At 46.8% G+C, this 16,252-nt stretch overlaps 1 protein-coding gene across 2 annotated transcripts in view; it reads left to right on the top strand.

The window, feature by feature from the left end:
• efna2b (ephrin-A2b) overlaps positions 1-16,194 on the top strand; it is a 28,057-nt gene extending 11,863 nt beyond the window's left edge. Inside the window, exons 2-4 of one of the 2 annotated variants that reach the window (XM_086225175.1) lie at positions 10,305-10,597; positions 10,834-10,899; positions 13,881-16,194. In XM_086225175.1, the coding sequence (XP_086081301.1) occupies positions 10,305-10,597; positions 10,834-10,899; positions 13,881-14,023 (502 nt within the window). In that variant the 3' untranslated portion in view covers positions 14,024-16,194. Of the gene's footprint in view, positions 1-10,304; positions 10,598-10,833; positions 10,900-12,597; positions 13,835-13,880 lie in introns of those variants that run through there. The other variant, XM_086225177.1, reaches the window with a different exon arrangement.
• The last annotated feature ends 58 nt before the right edge of the window (positions 16,195-16,252 follow it).

Here is a 16,252-nt window from a genome sequence, read left to right as displayed (position 1 = left end):
CATGCCTCATAAATGTTTGACACCAGGAACTCGGCGGTGTTCTCTCTGTTCTTCAGCTGTCAGCCTCAAATTGCCATGCGGACCCACCTCATGTTGGTTCTGTGTTTGTGTCTTGGTTCCGGAGGGTTCAGCTTTCATCATTGGTGCTAAGAAGTAATCGATAACTTCCCTAATATCAGCTGATTGAGTTGACTCAATTCTGGTGGGTGGGGCCGGTGCTGGTATGAATGGTGCTGGTGGGTGGGGCCGGTACTTGTGGGTGGGGCCGGTGCTGGTATGGATGGTGCTGGTGGGTCCGGTTCCATCGATGGTTAACACCTTAACTGATAACAGATCCTCTGGACAGGTGAAGTTGTGATCTGTGTTTTTGTAATATTTTCGGTTTTGATTGGTACGCCATGATGATGCATCTGGAAGGGCGGAGCCTTCCTTTTGGTAAAGGTGCAATGCTGAACAGCAATGTGATGGAGCCGGTCAGTGCTGCTGTTACCACCAGGACTTGTTCCAGCCACAAATGAAGCTCTATTGACAAGTTCTATCATGTTCCTTTAGAGAATGTAACTGTAAAATCCAAAAGAAGGCGCGACAGAAGGAACACGCCCCGCCGCCGCTGTGATGCCTCAAGACGACACTGCAGAAGTACAAAAGATGACAAGGCCAGTTTGTTGCACACCTGAAAGTGGCCTTGTATCTGGACCCTCCTGCGCTCAGGTTTCCCTGGCAGACGGTAGCAGAGGTGGCGATGCTGGTGAAAGTCTGAATTTGAATCTGACCTACTTTTCACATCATCAGTGTTCTTGATCCTGTGGTCTGAGGAGGGGCGGAGACAGGAAGTGCTCCCAGAGGAGATGAAGCATCATAGTTGTTTCTCTCTGAGCCATTTTGGCTACATCGCTGTCGTCGCCCTCAACCAAGGAATCTTGTTTCCTGCGTCTGTTCGTCTTTCGCCCCATTCAGAAAGCTGACAGGAACGAAGTCGGCCTTTTCTCTGCCACTGTTCCTCCACCTGAGATGGCGCTCCTGCCGGCTGGACGGTGGCGGCGGCGCTGCAGCTTTAGAGTTAATGGGATTATGCAGATGGCAGAGCTCTTAAAGCGCCTATTTGAAGTGTTTAATGGGGATTATGGAAATGGTGAGCGGTTCAGACCTTTGCCGGCTCAATGAAAAGACGCCACAGTGACAAGAAAGAAGCAGCTGCGGTGGCGTCTGATTGACATGCCTGGCTGCAGCAGGACGGGACGTCCTCTGATGATCATCCAATCACAGAGCGTCATGTTCTGGTGTGAAGAGCACATGAAGCGTTTGATTGTGGAGGATCCGCCGGAGTCCCGCTGGTTTTAGCAGGAATTCTGTCTTAATCTGAGTTGAGAATCAGAGAATCACCACCAGCTATGCTCTCTGGTAACCATGACAACGGGAGGACATCGCCGATATCAGTGATGGCTTCTGTCCTGATAATTGATGGATTGTTTACAGTCAATAATAATAATAAATCATGAATCGAGACGAGTTGTTAATAAACCAAAACATCGTCATGATGATCAGAGATGAATGAACCCGCCTTCTCCAGCGCCATCCTCAAACATGGCGGCCGATTCAGAAAAACGCAAGTGCTGATGCTGCACGGCAGTCAGCTGATCAGTACTGGGTAGGGTTGTCAAGAGTATCGTTCCCCAGGTATCATCCATCCATCATCCCTCCACCCATCCACCAATCCATCCATCCATCTATCCCTCCATCCATCATCCACCCAACCACCAATCCATCCACCCATCCATCCATCCCTCCATCCATCCATCATCCATCCATCATCCCTCCACCCATCCACCAATCCATCCATCCATCTATCCCTCCATCCATCATCCACCCAACCACCAATCCATCCACCCATCCATCATCCATCCATCCCTCCACCCATCCACCAATCCATCCATCCATCTATCCCTCCATCCAACCATCCACCAATCCATCCACCCATCCATCTATCCCTTCATCCATCCAACCATCCATCCATCCACCCACCCATCCATCATCCATCCATCCATCCATCTACCCATCCATCCAACCATCCATCCATCTATCCCTCCATCCATCCATCCACCCATCCATCATCCATCCACCCATCCATCATCCCTCCATCCAACAATCATCCCTCCATCCCTCCATCCACCCATCCATCCATCCATCTATCCCTCCATCCAACCATCCACCAATCCATCCACCCATCCATCTATCCCTCCATCCATCCATCATCCATCCAACCATCCACCCACCCATCCATCATCATCCATCCATCCATTCATCCATCCATCTACCCATCCATCCAACCATCCATCCATCTATCCCTTCATCCATCCATCCACCCATCCATCATCCCTCCATCCAACAATCAGCCCTCCATCCATCCATCATCCATCCATCCCTCTACCCATCCACCAATCCATCCATCCATCCCTTCATCCATCCATCCACCCATCCACCAATCCATCCACCCATCCATCTATCCCTCCATCCATCCATCATCCATCCAACCATCCATCCATCCACCCACCCACCCACCCATCCATCATCATCCATCCATCCATTCATCCATCTATCTACCATCCAACCATCCATCCATCTATCCCTCCATCCATCCATCCACCCATCCATCATCCCTCCATCCAACAATCCATCCCTCCATCCATCCATCATCCTTCTCTCCACCATCCACCAATCCATCCATCCGTCCATCATCCCTCATCCATCCATCTATCCCTCCATCCATCATCCATCCATCATCCATCCATCCACCCAACCATCCATCATCCATCCACCCAACCATCCATCATCCATCCACCCACCCATCCATCCATCCATCCATCCATCCATCCATCCCTCCATCCCTCCATTCATTTTCTAGTACTACCTTTCTACCTCTAATCCTGTTAAGGGTGGCAGGGGGTGGAGCCTGTCCCAGCAGCCTTCAGGCAAGAGGCGGAGTTTAGAAACTCTGTGTGGAGGACAGAGCTGGCGAGAGCTGCTGCTGCTGGACCTTCGCCACCAATTGTGATTGAAAACGTCAAAAGCAAAAGCTCCGTAGACCGAGCTGAGGGGCAGCACAGCTCCCCTTCAACAACACTGAAGTATGAAGCGTGGTTCTGATCAGCGCCCTCAGGTTAGTGTGTCTGTGGGCGTGAGCTGGGAGAATGGGGGTTCCCTCATAGACGTGTTGTGTTGTTGTGTTGTGGGCTACTCATCAACGACCACTTTTCCTAGCATCAGCTAGGCTACGTGCTACATACCAACATGTACTTAGAACGTGATATTTAAGTGTGAGAAACACGTGGTCATGCATGTGAAGTGGCTGAAATGTGTGTGTCACACAGCGAATGTGTGAGACTGGAGAGCCCCAAGTTATGATGTTCACACGCACGCGTCACCGCTTAATTAACCCACATGTTGTTATAGAGGTTATTTGTGTGTTATTTATTGTTTGTATTTTCTAGAGGTTAGTAAAACATTTTTATGCCTGGAAGTCATTTTTCCCTGTGGTATCGAAAATGGTATCACCTATCGAGTTTTTTCTTCACCTATCGAGTTTTTTCTTTGGTATCGGTATCAAATATTGAAATTCTAGTATGGTGACAACCCAAAGTACTGAGGCGTTGGTGAGGATCCGAGTCCTGGCTCCATCCAGAACCAGGGCTCCTCAACAGAAAACTCCTCTCGGTGCCGATTTGTATCAGTGGTACCAGCACGTATGTGGGAGGAGTTTCTACTGACAGACTCACACATCCTCAGGTGGTGTATTTATATCAGAGCCTGTCTGTGTGTGTGTGTGTGTGTGTGTGTGTATGTGTGTGTGTGTGTGTGTGTGTGTGTGTGTGTGTGTGTGTGTGTGTGAGTGTGTGTGTGTGTGTGTGTGTGCTGTGAGGAAGAGTTTGTGGTGCACTGGAGCGTGAGTGTACCAGTTGTTTCTTCTTTGATCTGCCAGATTAAAGCTCCATGTCACTTGTTTTCTTTGATGTTTGTTATGGCCTCCTGCCGTTAAGCAGTTCTTCTTTGACATGAATTTGCGATGAAATCGCCCTCATTGATTTCTTCTGCCGTGTCTCACTCATCAGAACTAGAAGGCTGCAGTCCAGGCGTCCATCTGGGTGAAGCTTCGGGTGAAGCTGCAACTTGACTGTTGCAGTTGAGTCTCTGGGCTCTCATCGAGTACTTATGTTCTCAGAGGAAACACTGATGTCACTTCCTGTGGAACAGATTTAAAGACCCATGAGGTCAAAGTTCAATACTATCAACTTGTCACCCATTGGCTGTGTCAGAAAGCAGTCACATATGTTTGACTCCCTTCAAATGATCCTGAACCTGAGTCTGTCTAGTCTACAAGAAGCTGTTTCTAATTGATCAGGAATCTCATGCGCGATGAGGTCATGGCGAGGTTATGGCGCAGTGTCCTGGGTGACCTGGCTCCTTGCTTCATGCCTTGGCTGTGGGAAGGAATGGCTGCATCTGATTGGCCAGGCCAAGGGTGACATGGCAACAACAGTGGCTGCTGGCCAACCAGGATGCTGAGCTGAGCGCCGCCGTCTGAGTCTCCTGGTAGGCTTTGGTTAAATATTAATGAGCGGTCAGATTAGCAGACGTCCCAGCAGCCACTGGGGCCGTGTAATCCAGGCTGTGTCTCGCTGCTGATAAGAGCGAGTCCCCCTGCAGACAGGAAGTGGTTTTCTTCTTGTGTTTGATGAAACAGCAGCGATGCTGGCTGTTGAATATTCTGTCTCCAGCAGGAAGCCGGCGTGAACTGTGACAAAGCGGCGTCGCAGATCTGAGTCAAACCGCGAATCGAGAAGTTTTACAGCCAATGCGTCTGTGGTGAGCAAAGTTCTGGAAGTTGGTGGATGCGAGGATGAAATGTGACCACAGCTGGTTGGCTGGAGGGTAGAGACACCAGGAGGTGGAGCAACAATAGCACTATGATCATGTGACTGTTTGCCTGTTTATCTTCCTGCAGCTGGCAGCGTCACTGCTGTGACCCCGAAAAAATATCAATCCATAAAGAAGTAAAAATAGATTTTGTAGTAATGGTCTAAAGTTTGGGCTTTTCTCTTTAGTAGATTAATTATTTTTTTAACATAATTTTTTTAACATAATTTGCATTAGTTCACCTGATCTCAATCTACTCTAAAGCTAAAAGACGTAAAACAAATTACTCAGAGTGACATCACTGCGCCTGGCAGAGACATGCAAAGGTGAGCTAGACGCAAAAATGCCTTTCCTGGTACTTGTACAAGTTCAGCTGGTGAGAATACTCTGATATCAGCTGTCAGGATGTTGATCAGTTGTTTCATAGGCTGCTCAGCTGTCTGTCTTCACCTTTGACCTTTGGGATGATCGACCTGGACATCACTAAGGAGGAAGGGTTCTGTCTGAGTGACCCAGACGTGTCTGTGTGGCAGCCATGATGGGAGCAGCTGGAACTCTGTAGAATTCTCAGGAAGGAGCTCCAGCTTCCTCTGTTAGCTCCTCTAGCATCCATACAGCTGTGAGGAGGACGGCTGCTGGGCGGCGGCGTGTCAGAGGTGTCAATCATCATGAATTTTTGAGGCTGCCTGGAGCTGCTGGATCCTCCTGCTGCTGCACACGTTTACAACATACATGAAGAGTAGAGACACACTCGCTCAGGTGGTCACATATGCAGTGGACCCCAGTTCGAATCCTAGCCACATGTCCTTTGCTGCATGTCACACCCCCTCTCTTGTTTCCTGTCTGTCTTCAGTCAAGAACAAAAAAAAGATGATAGACATGTTGATCTCTGATCACCTGCTAGCATGCTGCTACGCTTCAACCCTCAGCTCTGCTGGTAAGAGAGAGGCGCAACCACGGCGTTCCACTGGTGGGTTATCCTGACATTGATTCATGGGATCAATGTTGCAACAATATTTACACTACTCTACACGGGGTAGGGTAGATGGTGGGTTAGCTGGTTAATTCCAAGGTTGAATAACGTTAGACTAGCGGGATTAGCCTGATGTTAGCAGCAGAGGCCAGTAATATTAGTGTTAGCCTGTCCCGTTACCATGGAAATATCCCATCTCATCCAAGACTGAATCTTGTCAGTCCCTGGGCTTTGACTCCCACCGGGGAAACTGGTGTTGATCCATCCTCCTCCTCCAGCTCTGCCTCTGCTGGCATGTCGGGAGGGCCAGTCGGGTTCAGGAGTTCCTCCAAGTGTCCCCCCCAGCCACCTCCTCAGTCAAGGGGTCAACCATCCCTGCTGTACACAGCTTGGTTCCCTGCTTTCCATCTTGAAGTGCTGGATGGTTTTCCCGAAGCGCTTTGCTGCCGCCCACAAGTCCTTCTCCAAAGCTTCTGCAAGCCCCTCCCACACAGCTGCTCTGCCTCAGTCGTGGCGGTCGCCGTTGTGTCCCTGGCCTGTCGGTACCTTGCAACTGCGTCTCCAGGCCTTCGGGATGACATATCCTGAAAAGCTTCCTCCTTCAGTCCCCTGACCACCACTGTCCTGGGCCCCCAGTACTCTGAGGCCACAGCTACATTGACCCCTCCAGTTCAGTGACCCCCATTGCCACAAGAATGCCAGAAAACCTCACCTGTACCACCTGTCTGGGCTTGGCAGCTCAGTTGAGCCTTCCTAACTCGATATAAATGTAACCGACTTGTCTCAGTCTCAACTTGAGAAACGTTTTTTTAACTTGTAAAACATGAGGTTTGCATGCATGAAATTTCAGGGCCATGTTTGTGTCCAATCAGCTGTTGGTTTTCATTTCGCTTTGCTGACATCGTTCAGTCTGAGGGACGTGGCCAACAGTCGAGACGGATTAGAGACTTCCAGGCTGTGACTTGAGCCTGAATCAGACGAGTGAGAGTCTGTCCCTCTGGAGGATCTTCGCAGAGTCTCCTCGTCTTCTCAGGGAATGCTGGGAATGATGGCAGCCATTGTTAGCTGTGGCGTGTGATTGGCGGAGCATGTCGACCACTGACACTGGGAACAAAGACTGGTGGGGGGTTGGCCAAGCAGAACTAATCCACCCGCTCTGACCCCCCTGACATCCCCCCAGCCCTCCACCGGGCAGCAGGGCCACAAAGAACTGAACCTTCATTTTACCTCATTTTTATCTTGGAACATTTTGTTTACTAAATTCTATTTTGAATTATTTTAGATAATAACCACTACGAAACTTTTCTTCATGTAATATTTATTTTATTATAAAATTTATATTGACATTCGTACGTTGCAAAATAATTTTTGATGAACGAACATTTGGCATCAGGACAGTGACAGCAAAATCCTAATTTCATTGATAACTTCTTTATTTCTACATTTAACAAGAAATCCTTTAAATCATTTTAGTGAATACTAAATTATTTGTTTTACTCTGAGTAAAATCTGATTAATATTAAAATCAAATTATACAAGAAACGAGATTATTGGAACTGAAATTCAAAAATGCATCAGGTTAGATAAGGTATTTTATTTCAGCCAGTTTTTTTCAGTGTTGTGTCATTGGAACAAATGTGCTTATGAAACGTCAGCTCTCAAACAATTCAAGCTACATTTCAGTCGCTTGTGAAGGAACAGTGATATTTAATAATGCCTCACTTTGGCTAATATTTGTTATTTAATATATTGAGATATTAACACAATTGCATAACTACAGTACAGATTATTAGACACATTTATTGGAATGTAATTATTTTGTTTGCTTGCATGCAGATGTCAGAAAACTCAAATTATTACATTTCTGCTTGTTTATTTTTATCTTATTTTGGTGAGTGGAGTAGCTAAGATAAAAAGTTACTCTATTTACTCAAGTAAATAATAATTATCTGAATATACAGCGAATACCATTGAAGTAGTGCCTTACTATTGATTTATTGTTTAAATAATCAGAGCAAGAAAAAACCTCATCAAACAGACATGAAGAAAAAAATAAAAGAACCCATGAAGATACGACCAAAATATATAATTTAACAAAAATTATAGTAAATGAAATATTTACAAGATAACATTAATTGTTGTCCTGTGTGTGTGTGTGTGTGTGTGTGTGTGTGTGTGTGTGTGTGTGTGTGTGTGTGTGTGTGGGGTGATGGATCCTCATCTCATCTCATCTTGGCTGCAGTTCATCCACAGGTGAAATCCATTAGTTTCCTCTGTGGATTTGTCAGAAAATGAATTAAATCATCTGAAGCTCTTTTTTTTTATTAAACATTTAGATTGTTTGTTTTTTTTATTCATTTTTATTATTTGTTTCATTTTTTAAGCTTTTTCTTTTAGCGGTAAATCATTTTGCACCATTTTAACCCTTTCAACTCAGTGAGTTGCTGCGACCTTCGACCTGGAAGGTCTGTCATATTTGATCATTTATTAGTTTTTGCATTCTTTGCTTTCTAGAAAAGTCTGAGCCAAGTCTGGTGGGATGAGGAGTATCACATCTTTGTGACATAATCCAAGACATAACACAGAGGGTTGTAACAAATACAAAAACGTACACAGTGTTTCCACATATCGACAGTAAAAGCAGCGACCACGACAAAGCTGGCAGCATCCGTGAGGGGGCCCTTGTGCCCGCGCCCCCGGCCGCGTCGCGGCTCGGTAGCTCGAGCTGCTTTTGAAACCAGACAACATTTGGATTTTGTAGAAAAGAGCAGACCGCCCGTCTGCTGTGAGGCCACCCAGTGGCATGAGATAAGATTGACTTCCTTTACATTATGATGTTGTACATCAGGTGAAGCCACCATAATTGTGATGTCAGCACGACGATGTCTGTTAAATCAGACCTACTTCCTGCAGCCACCAGGTGACACGAAGACTACGGGTCAGTATTGGACTGTTGATGTCTTCAGGGTGGGACGCTTACCAACCATAAGAGGTCTGATCGATCACGTAGGGAGGACTTGTCACCCTTGATGCTTCAATAGCCACGACCACGTGATGCGAATCGACTCAAAACGCTTCGCAATTTAGCATCACTGGGATCTTTTGTGTGCAAGTGGAAGAGTCTGCTGAGGCCCAGTGAAGACCCCAATAAATATCCCAAAAATTTGAAATTAAAATCAAAATGGCATCGGTTCAGGTCTTGGCACTAACGCTCTCGTTTTTTGAAGTTGTCATGTTCCATGTCTCCGCCAAACGTCACGGATGTGGGTGAAACGAGCAACAGGGGACAATTTTTTGAAAATCTCCAGGGGTCACCAATGAGGCCTAAATCTTTTTTAGGAAGTGGTCCACATTCTCTGCTCCCACAAAAACATTTGGAAAGTGTGATTTTTACAGGAAGTTTGAGAAGGAAAAAAACATTTAGTCTTCTTCCTGTTTGATAGAAGACAGGAGTGGGGGGGACAGCCTGGCGCGTGCCTCCGTGCAGCCGTCAGCGTCAGAGCGGCCTCTCCAGGATCTTTGCCTGTGTACAAACCACAGCACATCATAGGAGTCCTTGAGGGACCCCTTCTGGACAGTCCAGGGAAAGAAATTTGACACCCCCAACTGTAACAGTTTTCTGTTCAGTAGATGTGAGTCCAGCCATCAGCTCGGGCGGAGAAGTTGAACTACATCAGTCTGGTTGGTAGAAGTTTGTGGTCCACGGAGTCAAAAGCTCAAAACCTCGGCTTGAAAACACAACCTTTTATCTAGAAAATATGTCGTTTTTTTTCTGAGAACATGGTTAATGCTGTCGGCACGGAAAGCAAAATGCAGTGTGTGTGTGTGTGTGTGTGTGTGTGTACATATATGTGTATATTATACATATATATGTATATATACAGATACGTATATATACATACATATGTATATATACATATGTATGTATATATACATATGTATACACATATACTGTATATCTGTACATATATACATATATATGTACAGGTATATATGTATATATCTATATATATACGTATATATGTGTATATACACATATATACGTGTATATATCTATATATATACGTATATATGTGTATATACACATATATACGTATATATACACATATATACATATATACATATATATGTATATAGCTCGCAGCTCGCAGCCAGCGCATTCCTATGAAAGATGTTAAGTGCCAGGGTGAAAGTTCTTGCTGGTGCTCCAGCCTCAGTGGGACTTGACCTGGGCCTAGTCAGGAGTCACTCTGGTCAAGCAGCGGTGCCCGGTGTAAATTCAGGGAGAAACAATGGCGTTTGTCCCTCTGGCGTGAAAGTTTTGATTGGAAAGATTGTTGCTGAGTCTCAAATAATGTGACACACACAGCACACATCTGGCCAGCAAACAAGAGGTGACATCATCTTACCTACTCCTCAGGTTCTTCCGGGGCGAGTACACAGTGGAGGTGACCATCAACGATTACCTGGACATCTACTGTCCGCACTACGAGGGGGTGCAGCCCACTGAGCACCTGGAACACTACGTGCTGTTCATGGTGAACTATGACGGCTACATGACCTGTGACCATCGCAGGAAAGGCTTCAAACGTTGGGAGTGTAATCGGCCGCAGAGCGCCAATGGACCTCTCAAGTTCTCAGAGAAGTTCCAGCTCTTCACACCATTCAGCCTGGGCTTTGAGTTCCGGCCAGGACACGAGTACTTCTACATCTGTGAGTACAAACAACTACTATACACAAATACTACTTCATCTATGAGTACACATAGACTATTTTGCCAGAAGCTGGAGAGGTGTGTCTGTGACAGCTTTGATTGGCAGCTGGAGGGCTCTGTGTTTGTGTTTGCTTGAAGACAAATAAGATGACATGGAGGCTGTAATGTCCTCATCGTCCTCTAGAGGAGCCAGTAGGACAGTTGACATCAGTGTTTGTCGTGTCATCTTCTGCAGCGTCACCACATCCAAACCTGGCAGGAAAACCTTGTCTGAAGCTCAAAGTCTACGTCAAACCAACCAGTGAGTTCCACTTCCTTCTTTCTTCATGTGTACTTAAGAAGTGTCTCAGGCTTGTAAAGCTGAACAATCACAAGGATGCACTATGATCCGATTAGGGTCCTCAGTGTGGAAATGAATGCATCCACAACAAGGATGTAACAGGAAACAGATTCTCTGGCGGCACTAATCAAAGGTTCTCCTGACCTGCTGTCTAGAAGACCCATCCATGTCATTGGATCCGTCATCCAGCTGGATTAAGAAGACGTGGAGAGTTTGTTAGATGTTTTTGGCTAATTTAGCTGTTGCTAGCCGTCAGTCTCTGTCAGCTTCGAGCTGAACATACGTGGCTGGTTCTTCCTGCATTCTAGGGCCATTAGGAAGTGATGCAGGAGGGAAACCGTCTTAGTGAGCGCATACTCTTATTAGTGAGTACTAGGAAGATAAAATACACTTTTTTGGGTGAAGTATCACTTTAACCCTTTCAGCTTGATTTCTTCAGGCACCAAAATATCAAGTTCCAGTGAGACCAAGGCCTCCACCCATCAATCACCTTGAGCTGTTAGCAGCACGGTGCTTTGATTCATGTCGGAACGCTTCTGGACTGGAGTCTTCCTGAGGGTGGGGCCTCACTGATTACTGTTCAAAAACAACTTTATGAATCGAGTCAGACGGGGTCCTGCTGCTGCTCCGTCTCATCTCTCCTGAGGGCTTCAGCCTACCAGTCCTCTTCACCCTGGACCTGCTTCCTCTAGGTCACATGATCAGGAAACACTCCATGAATGTTCACTGCTATGCAGATGACACTCAGCTGAACTCATCAATGATCCACATGGAACAAACCAGCTGACTGAACTGGAGGCCTGTCTGAAGGACAGGAAACATGGAGGACCATCATTTCCTTTATTAAACTCTGATCAACTGAAGTTCTTGTGCTGGGCCCAAACACCTGAGGACCACCTGATCTGATGAGACAGGTACCCTGGATGGCACCACCCTGGCCCCCAGCACCACCGTAGGAACCTAGCAGTTCTCTTTGACCAGGACCCTTTAACTCCCACATTCAACAAACCTCCAGGACGCCTTCTTCCATCTACGTAACATCGCTAAGATCAGACACATCCTGGCTCAAGAAGATGCAGAAAAACTAGTCCCTGCTTTTGTCACTTCCAGGCTGGATCACTGCACCTCCCTCCTACCAGGCTGGACTAACAGGTCCCTAAAGACTCTCCAGCTGGTCCAGAACGCTGCTGCCCCCCTGACTAGAACTGGTAGCAGAGACCAGGTCTCTCCTGGACTGCTTCTCTGCATGGCTCCCTGTCAGATTCAGAACAGAATTTAAAATTCTTCTTCTACCATCAAAGTCCTCAACAGTCAGGCTCCTTCATCCCTGACAGAGCTCCTAGTCCCCTATGATCCAGCTAGAACCCTTCACTCCCAGGATGCAGGGTTCCTGCTGGTTCCTAGAGTTCTAACAGTAGAATGGAGCCAGAGCCTTCAGCTATCAGGCTCCCCTCCTGTGGAACCCCTGCAGACCCCCTCTCTAGGTTTAAGAGCAGTCTTAAGACCTCCTTGTTGATCAGGCTTATAGTCAGGACTGCTTAGGCTGGCCCTTAGATCTGCTGCTATAGGCTCAGACTACTGGGGATCTCCCATGATGCACTGGGCTTCTCTCTCCTCCTCCTGTCCTCAGACGTGTTACTAACTCCTCTTCTCATCCAGAGCCTTCGGGCTCCCCTCATCCCAGATCCTGGTGCTGCTGGAGGAGGCTCCAGACCTGAAGAGGCTCCAGCTGCCACCCGTAGCTCCACCTGCTGACGTCCCCATCTGTCCATCAGTCTCTCCTCCTTTCTCTCTCTCTCTTTATCTCTGTCCCTCTCTTTCCTTCTGTCTCCCTATCTTCCTCCATTCTCTGTCTTTGTCTCTGTCCATCAGTCTCTCCTCCTTTCTCTCTCTCTTTATCTCTGTCCCTCTCTTTCCTTCTGTCTCTCTGTCTTCCTCCATTCTCTGTCTTTGTCTCTGTCCATCAGTCTCTCCTCCTTTCTCTCTCTCTTTATCTCTGTCCCTCTCTTTCCTTCTGTCTCTCTGTCTTCCTCCATTCTCTGTCTTTGTCTCTGTCCTGCTCTCCTGGTCTCTCGCCCCCCAACTGGTCAAAGCAGACATCCGTCCCCACTGATCCTGGACCTGCTCTACTTGTAAAGTGTCATGAAAGAACTTTTGTTGTGTTTTGGCGCCGTACAAATAAAACTGACTTGACTGTCGCTACAGTGACGGCTAACTACTGTGAGCTGTACCAGCTCAGTACTCCTCTGTGAACGGGACTGGAACAGACCAAAATAACCTCCGAGTGAACAGAAGCCACTTTGACCGATGGAGTCCAGCAGCAAGCTGGTCAGATAGCTTTGCTTGATTTTGTTAGCTGCTTTTAGTCAGCTTGGTTAGCAGTGTGGCTAAAGTTAGCAGCCCCATCAGCTGACTCTGTCCAGGGGTTCCAGGAGTCAAACCTCGATACTGTCACATTCGTCCTCGTGGTCAGCGTTGTTTCAGGTGGGCATGTTCGAATTCGGTAGAATCAGGGGGCGTTTCTATCAACAACTGTCTAGCAGAATCAAATGTTTTCAAACGTATCAATTTGAAATCTGTATTGTCACTGTTATTATTCACGTCTGTTAGCTCTCATGTAGCCATGTAGCAGCAGTTAGCAGCAGTTCATAAGAACATCCATTTCTGTAAAAAAGTCATGACATCATCAGCATAGATCTGGCTGAGATTTACTCGTAATTGACAGATCATGATATTTTTGACAAAGTAGGAATTCATGATTTGTCATGTCTGTTGCCATGATGACAAGCAACAACTTTTGTAACGCTGGTTTGCCTGATGAAGGTGACATGTGATGTCATCCGGCAGGGAGGGCTTAAAGGGGTGTTGCCTTCAGCTCATGTTCAGGAAGTTAGCGGTCATTGTTTGAGTTGTTTATTTGTTGTTGTGTTTGTTTGTCTCAGACGACTCCATCTATGAGTCTCCGGAGCCCTTCCTGACCGACGACACCACTGGTGGCTGTGATGTCACTGTGCCACGCCTCTCCCAGCTGTCTGCTATATTGTTTGCCCTCCTTCTCCTCGTCCTCCGGGCCACCTTGTCATAGCACCTCCTCTTCCTGTTTGGCGTTTGACGATCTGTCACTATCCTGTTGAAATTCACGTCAGCATTTCATCTTCAGCTTCCAGTCCGATGTGGAACAGACGACCAGAAATCACATGATTCAAAGATGGCGGCATCAGATGTAGGTGGAGCAGGAAGAGACTCCTCTGTGCCCGCCCACCCAAGAGCAGCCAGCTGATGAGTTGCAAATGACAGTGAAAACAACCCTCATTGATGCTCGAGACGAATGGCGAGATGAATCCCAAACAATCATGGTGCTCATTGGTGTTCAGCTTCTTCCTGAAACACCTTCGTCCTCAACAGCTCTTCACCACTGTCAGGTGACACACTTGCATGTGATGTCACAGGTCAGGCTAGTCATGTGATCGGCTGAACCGTTGCAGCCCCAAATACTTCTTTTACATGTTTGTCACGGGACTGTTGCTTTTAGCTGAGTCTGTCGGCCAGCGGATATGACATCAGACGCCATCCGTGATCCATTTGCGGACCGTCGGAAGGTTTGCATCTTCTCTTGTTGTTGCTGTTCACTGATGACACGTCTGCCAAACCTGCCGGCAGGTTTCAGGGTTAAAGAGGCGTAAACCAGCCGCAGCTTCCTTCTGTAAAGAGTTGAAACGAGAAACCGCAAAGCCAACTCTCGCTTTGCCTCCTGGGATTCTCGTGGAAATATTCCTGTCACTCACACCAGTAAAATTATCCGCCACAATTATTTGCTGTTCCCATCTGGGAAAAGAGCTCTGACTGTTGTGTAGATCATCAGTCGACCATCTCGTCTGGGTCATGACATCATCAGCATAGATCTGGCTGAGATTACTTGTAATTGACGGATCACAATGATCCTACCAACATTACGATGCTATTTTTGACAAAGTGGAATTCATGATTTGTCATGTCTGTTGCCATGACGACAAGCAACAACTTTTGTAACTCTGGTTTGCCTGATGAAGTTCTGATCAGATGGACTTGGGCTCGTTCACGAGTGACGTGTGACAGGCTTTCACTCCCTGTGTTTCCTGCCTAACTCAGATGTGATGTCACACAAAGTGTCTTTAACTTTCCATGACATCACAGCGTGTAAAAAAAAAAAAAGAAGAAAAAAAGAGCTTTGCTTGTGCCAGAAGACGTTAGCGAGCCTCGTCCAGTTTGTGTGTAAATCTGCCAAAGACTCTTTTGTACTTAGGCTCAGTTTGGGGTCCATTCAGCCCCGCCCACTTCTGTTGCAGAGCAGCAGGGCTCGTCAAAAAGGAGGAATCTGTTATTTGGCTGTTGTTGTTTTTTCTATTGTCTGGTTTCGCCCTAAAAATAAAAACTGAATGTTTTGTGCAAAATGGCAATGAACCAATCAGAGATGCCTTTCTCCCACTGGTGCTGAATTTTCTGTGTTTGAGGGAACAGCGATGCCGTGTGGTCAAGGTGGCGTCCTGCATATTTCCCTTTATCTCCATGGTGTGTGTTGATGGAGGGAGGCGAGGACATGCAGGGCATCCTGGGAAATGCAGTAACTCGAAGGGCCCACTGTGATGGAGGACAGATGGACGAGGACCGACGCTGAGGAACGTCGTTCTCTAGTTGGTCAGTCTGAAGAGCGTGTGCGTTATGACCTCATCATCAGGAGGAAGTGGTCTCGTTGCACGCTGGTAGTTGTGCGCTCTGGTGCTGAACGCGGTTGTTTGAGGAAGGACAGCGACAGTCTCCACCCACCACTTCCTGTCCAGGTTTACAGTCCTACTCTATATTTTTAAATCAAAATGTTCTTTCAGAGGCAAAAAATCTGTTTTGTGTATTTTCTTATTGGATGCTTATAAAGTTGTGTTCAAGAATGCTTTCATGTGATTGGCTACAGAGATTTCGTGGGTCAGAGGTCATCAGGCCTCGCAGGACTTTTTTTTTTTTTTGCCTGTCCTGCATGAGCCGGGAAGATAGATATAAATAAAAAATCTGAAGGTTTCAGGGTGAACGTGTTCAGCTGTGTTTGAATCTGTCGATAATTCACTAATAAACCTACAAACTTTCACTCCCTCAATCATGATTTTCAGAATTTGTTTAAAAAGCTGTAGAGACGGTTTACTGGAACCGAACCGGTTCAGTATTCAGCTGACAGCCTGTGGTGGACCTTGGAGGCGGGTCAGGTCTGAGGCCTCCTCTTGTATCAGAGAGAGAGAGAGAGTGTATGTGTGTGTGTGTGTGGGGGGGGGGGGGCGTCGTGACCGTG

Source organism: Aulostomus chinensis, chromosome 14 (genome assembly GCF_037954235.1).
Source record: "Aulostomus chinensis isolate RoL2024-O1b breed Wild chromosome 14, RoL_Achi_v1.0, whole genome shotgun sequence".
Classification (NCBI taxonomy): Eukaryota; Metazoa; Chordata; class Actinopteri; order Syngnathiformes; family Aulostomidae; genus Aulostomus; species Aulostomus chinensis.
Note: the sequence above shows the minus strand (reverse complement) of the source record. Positions and strands in the feature narration are given on the sequence as shown.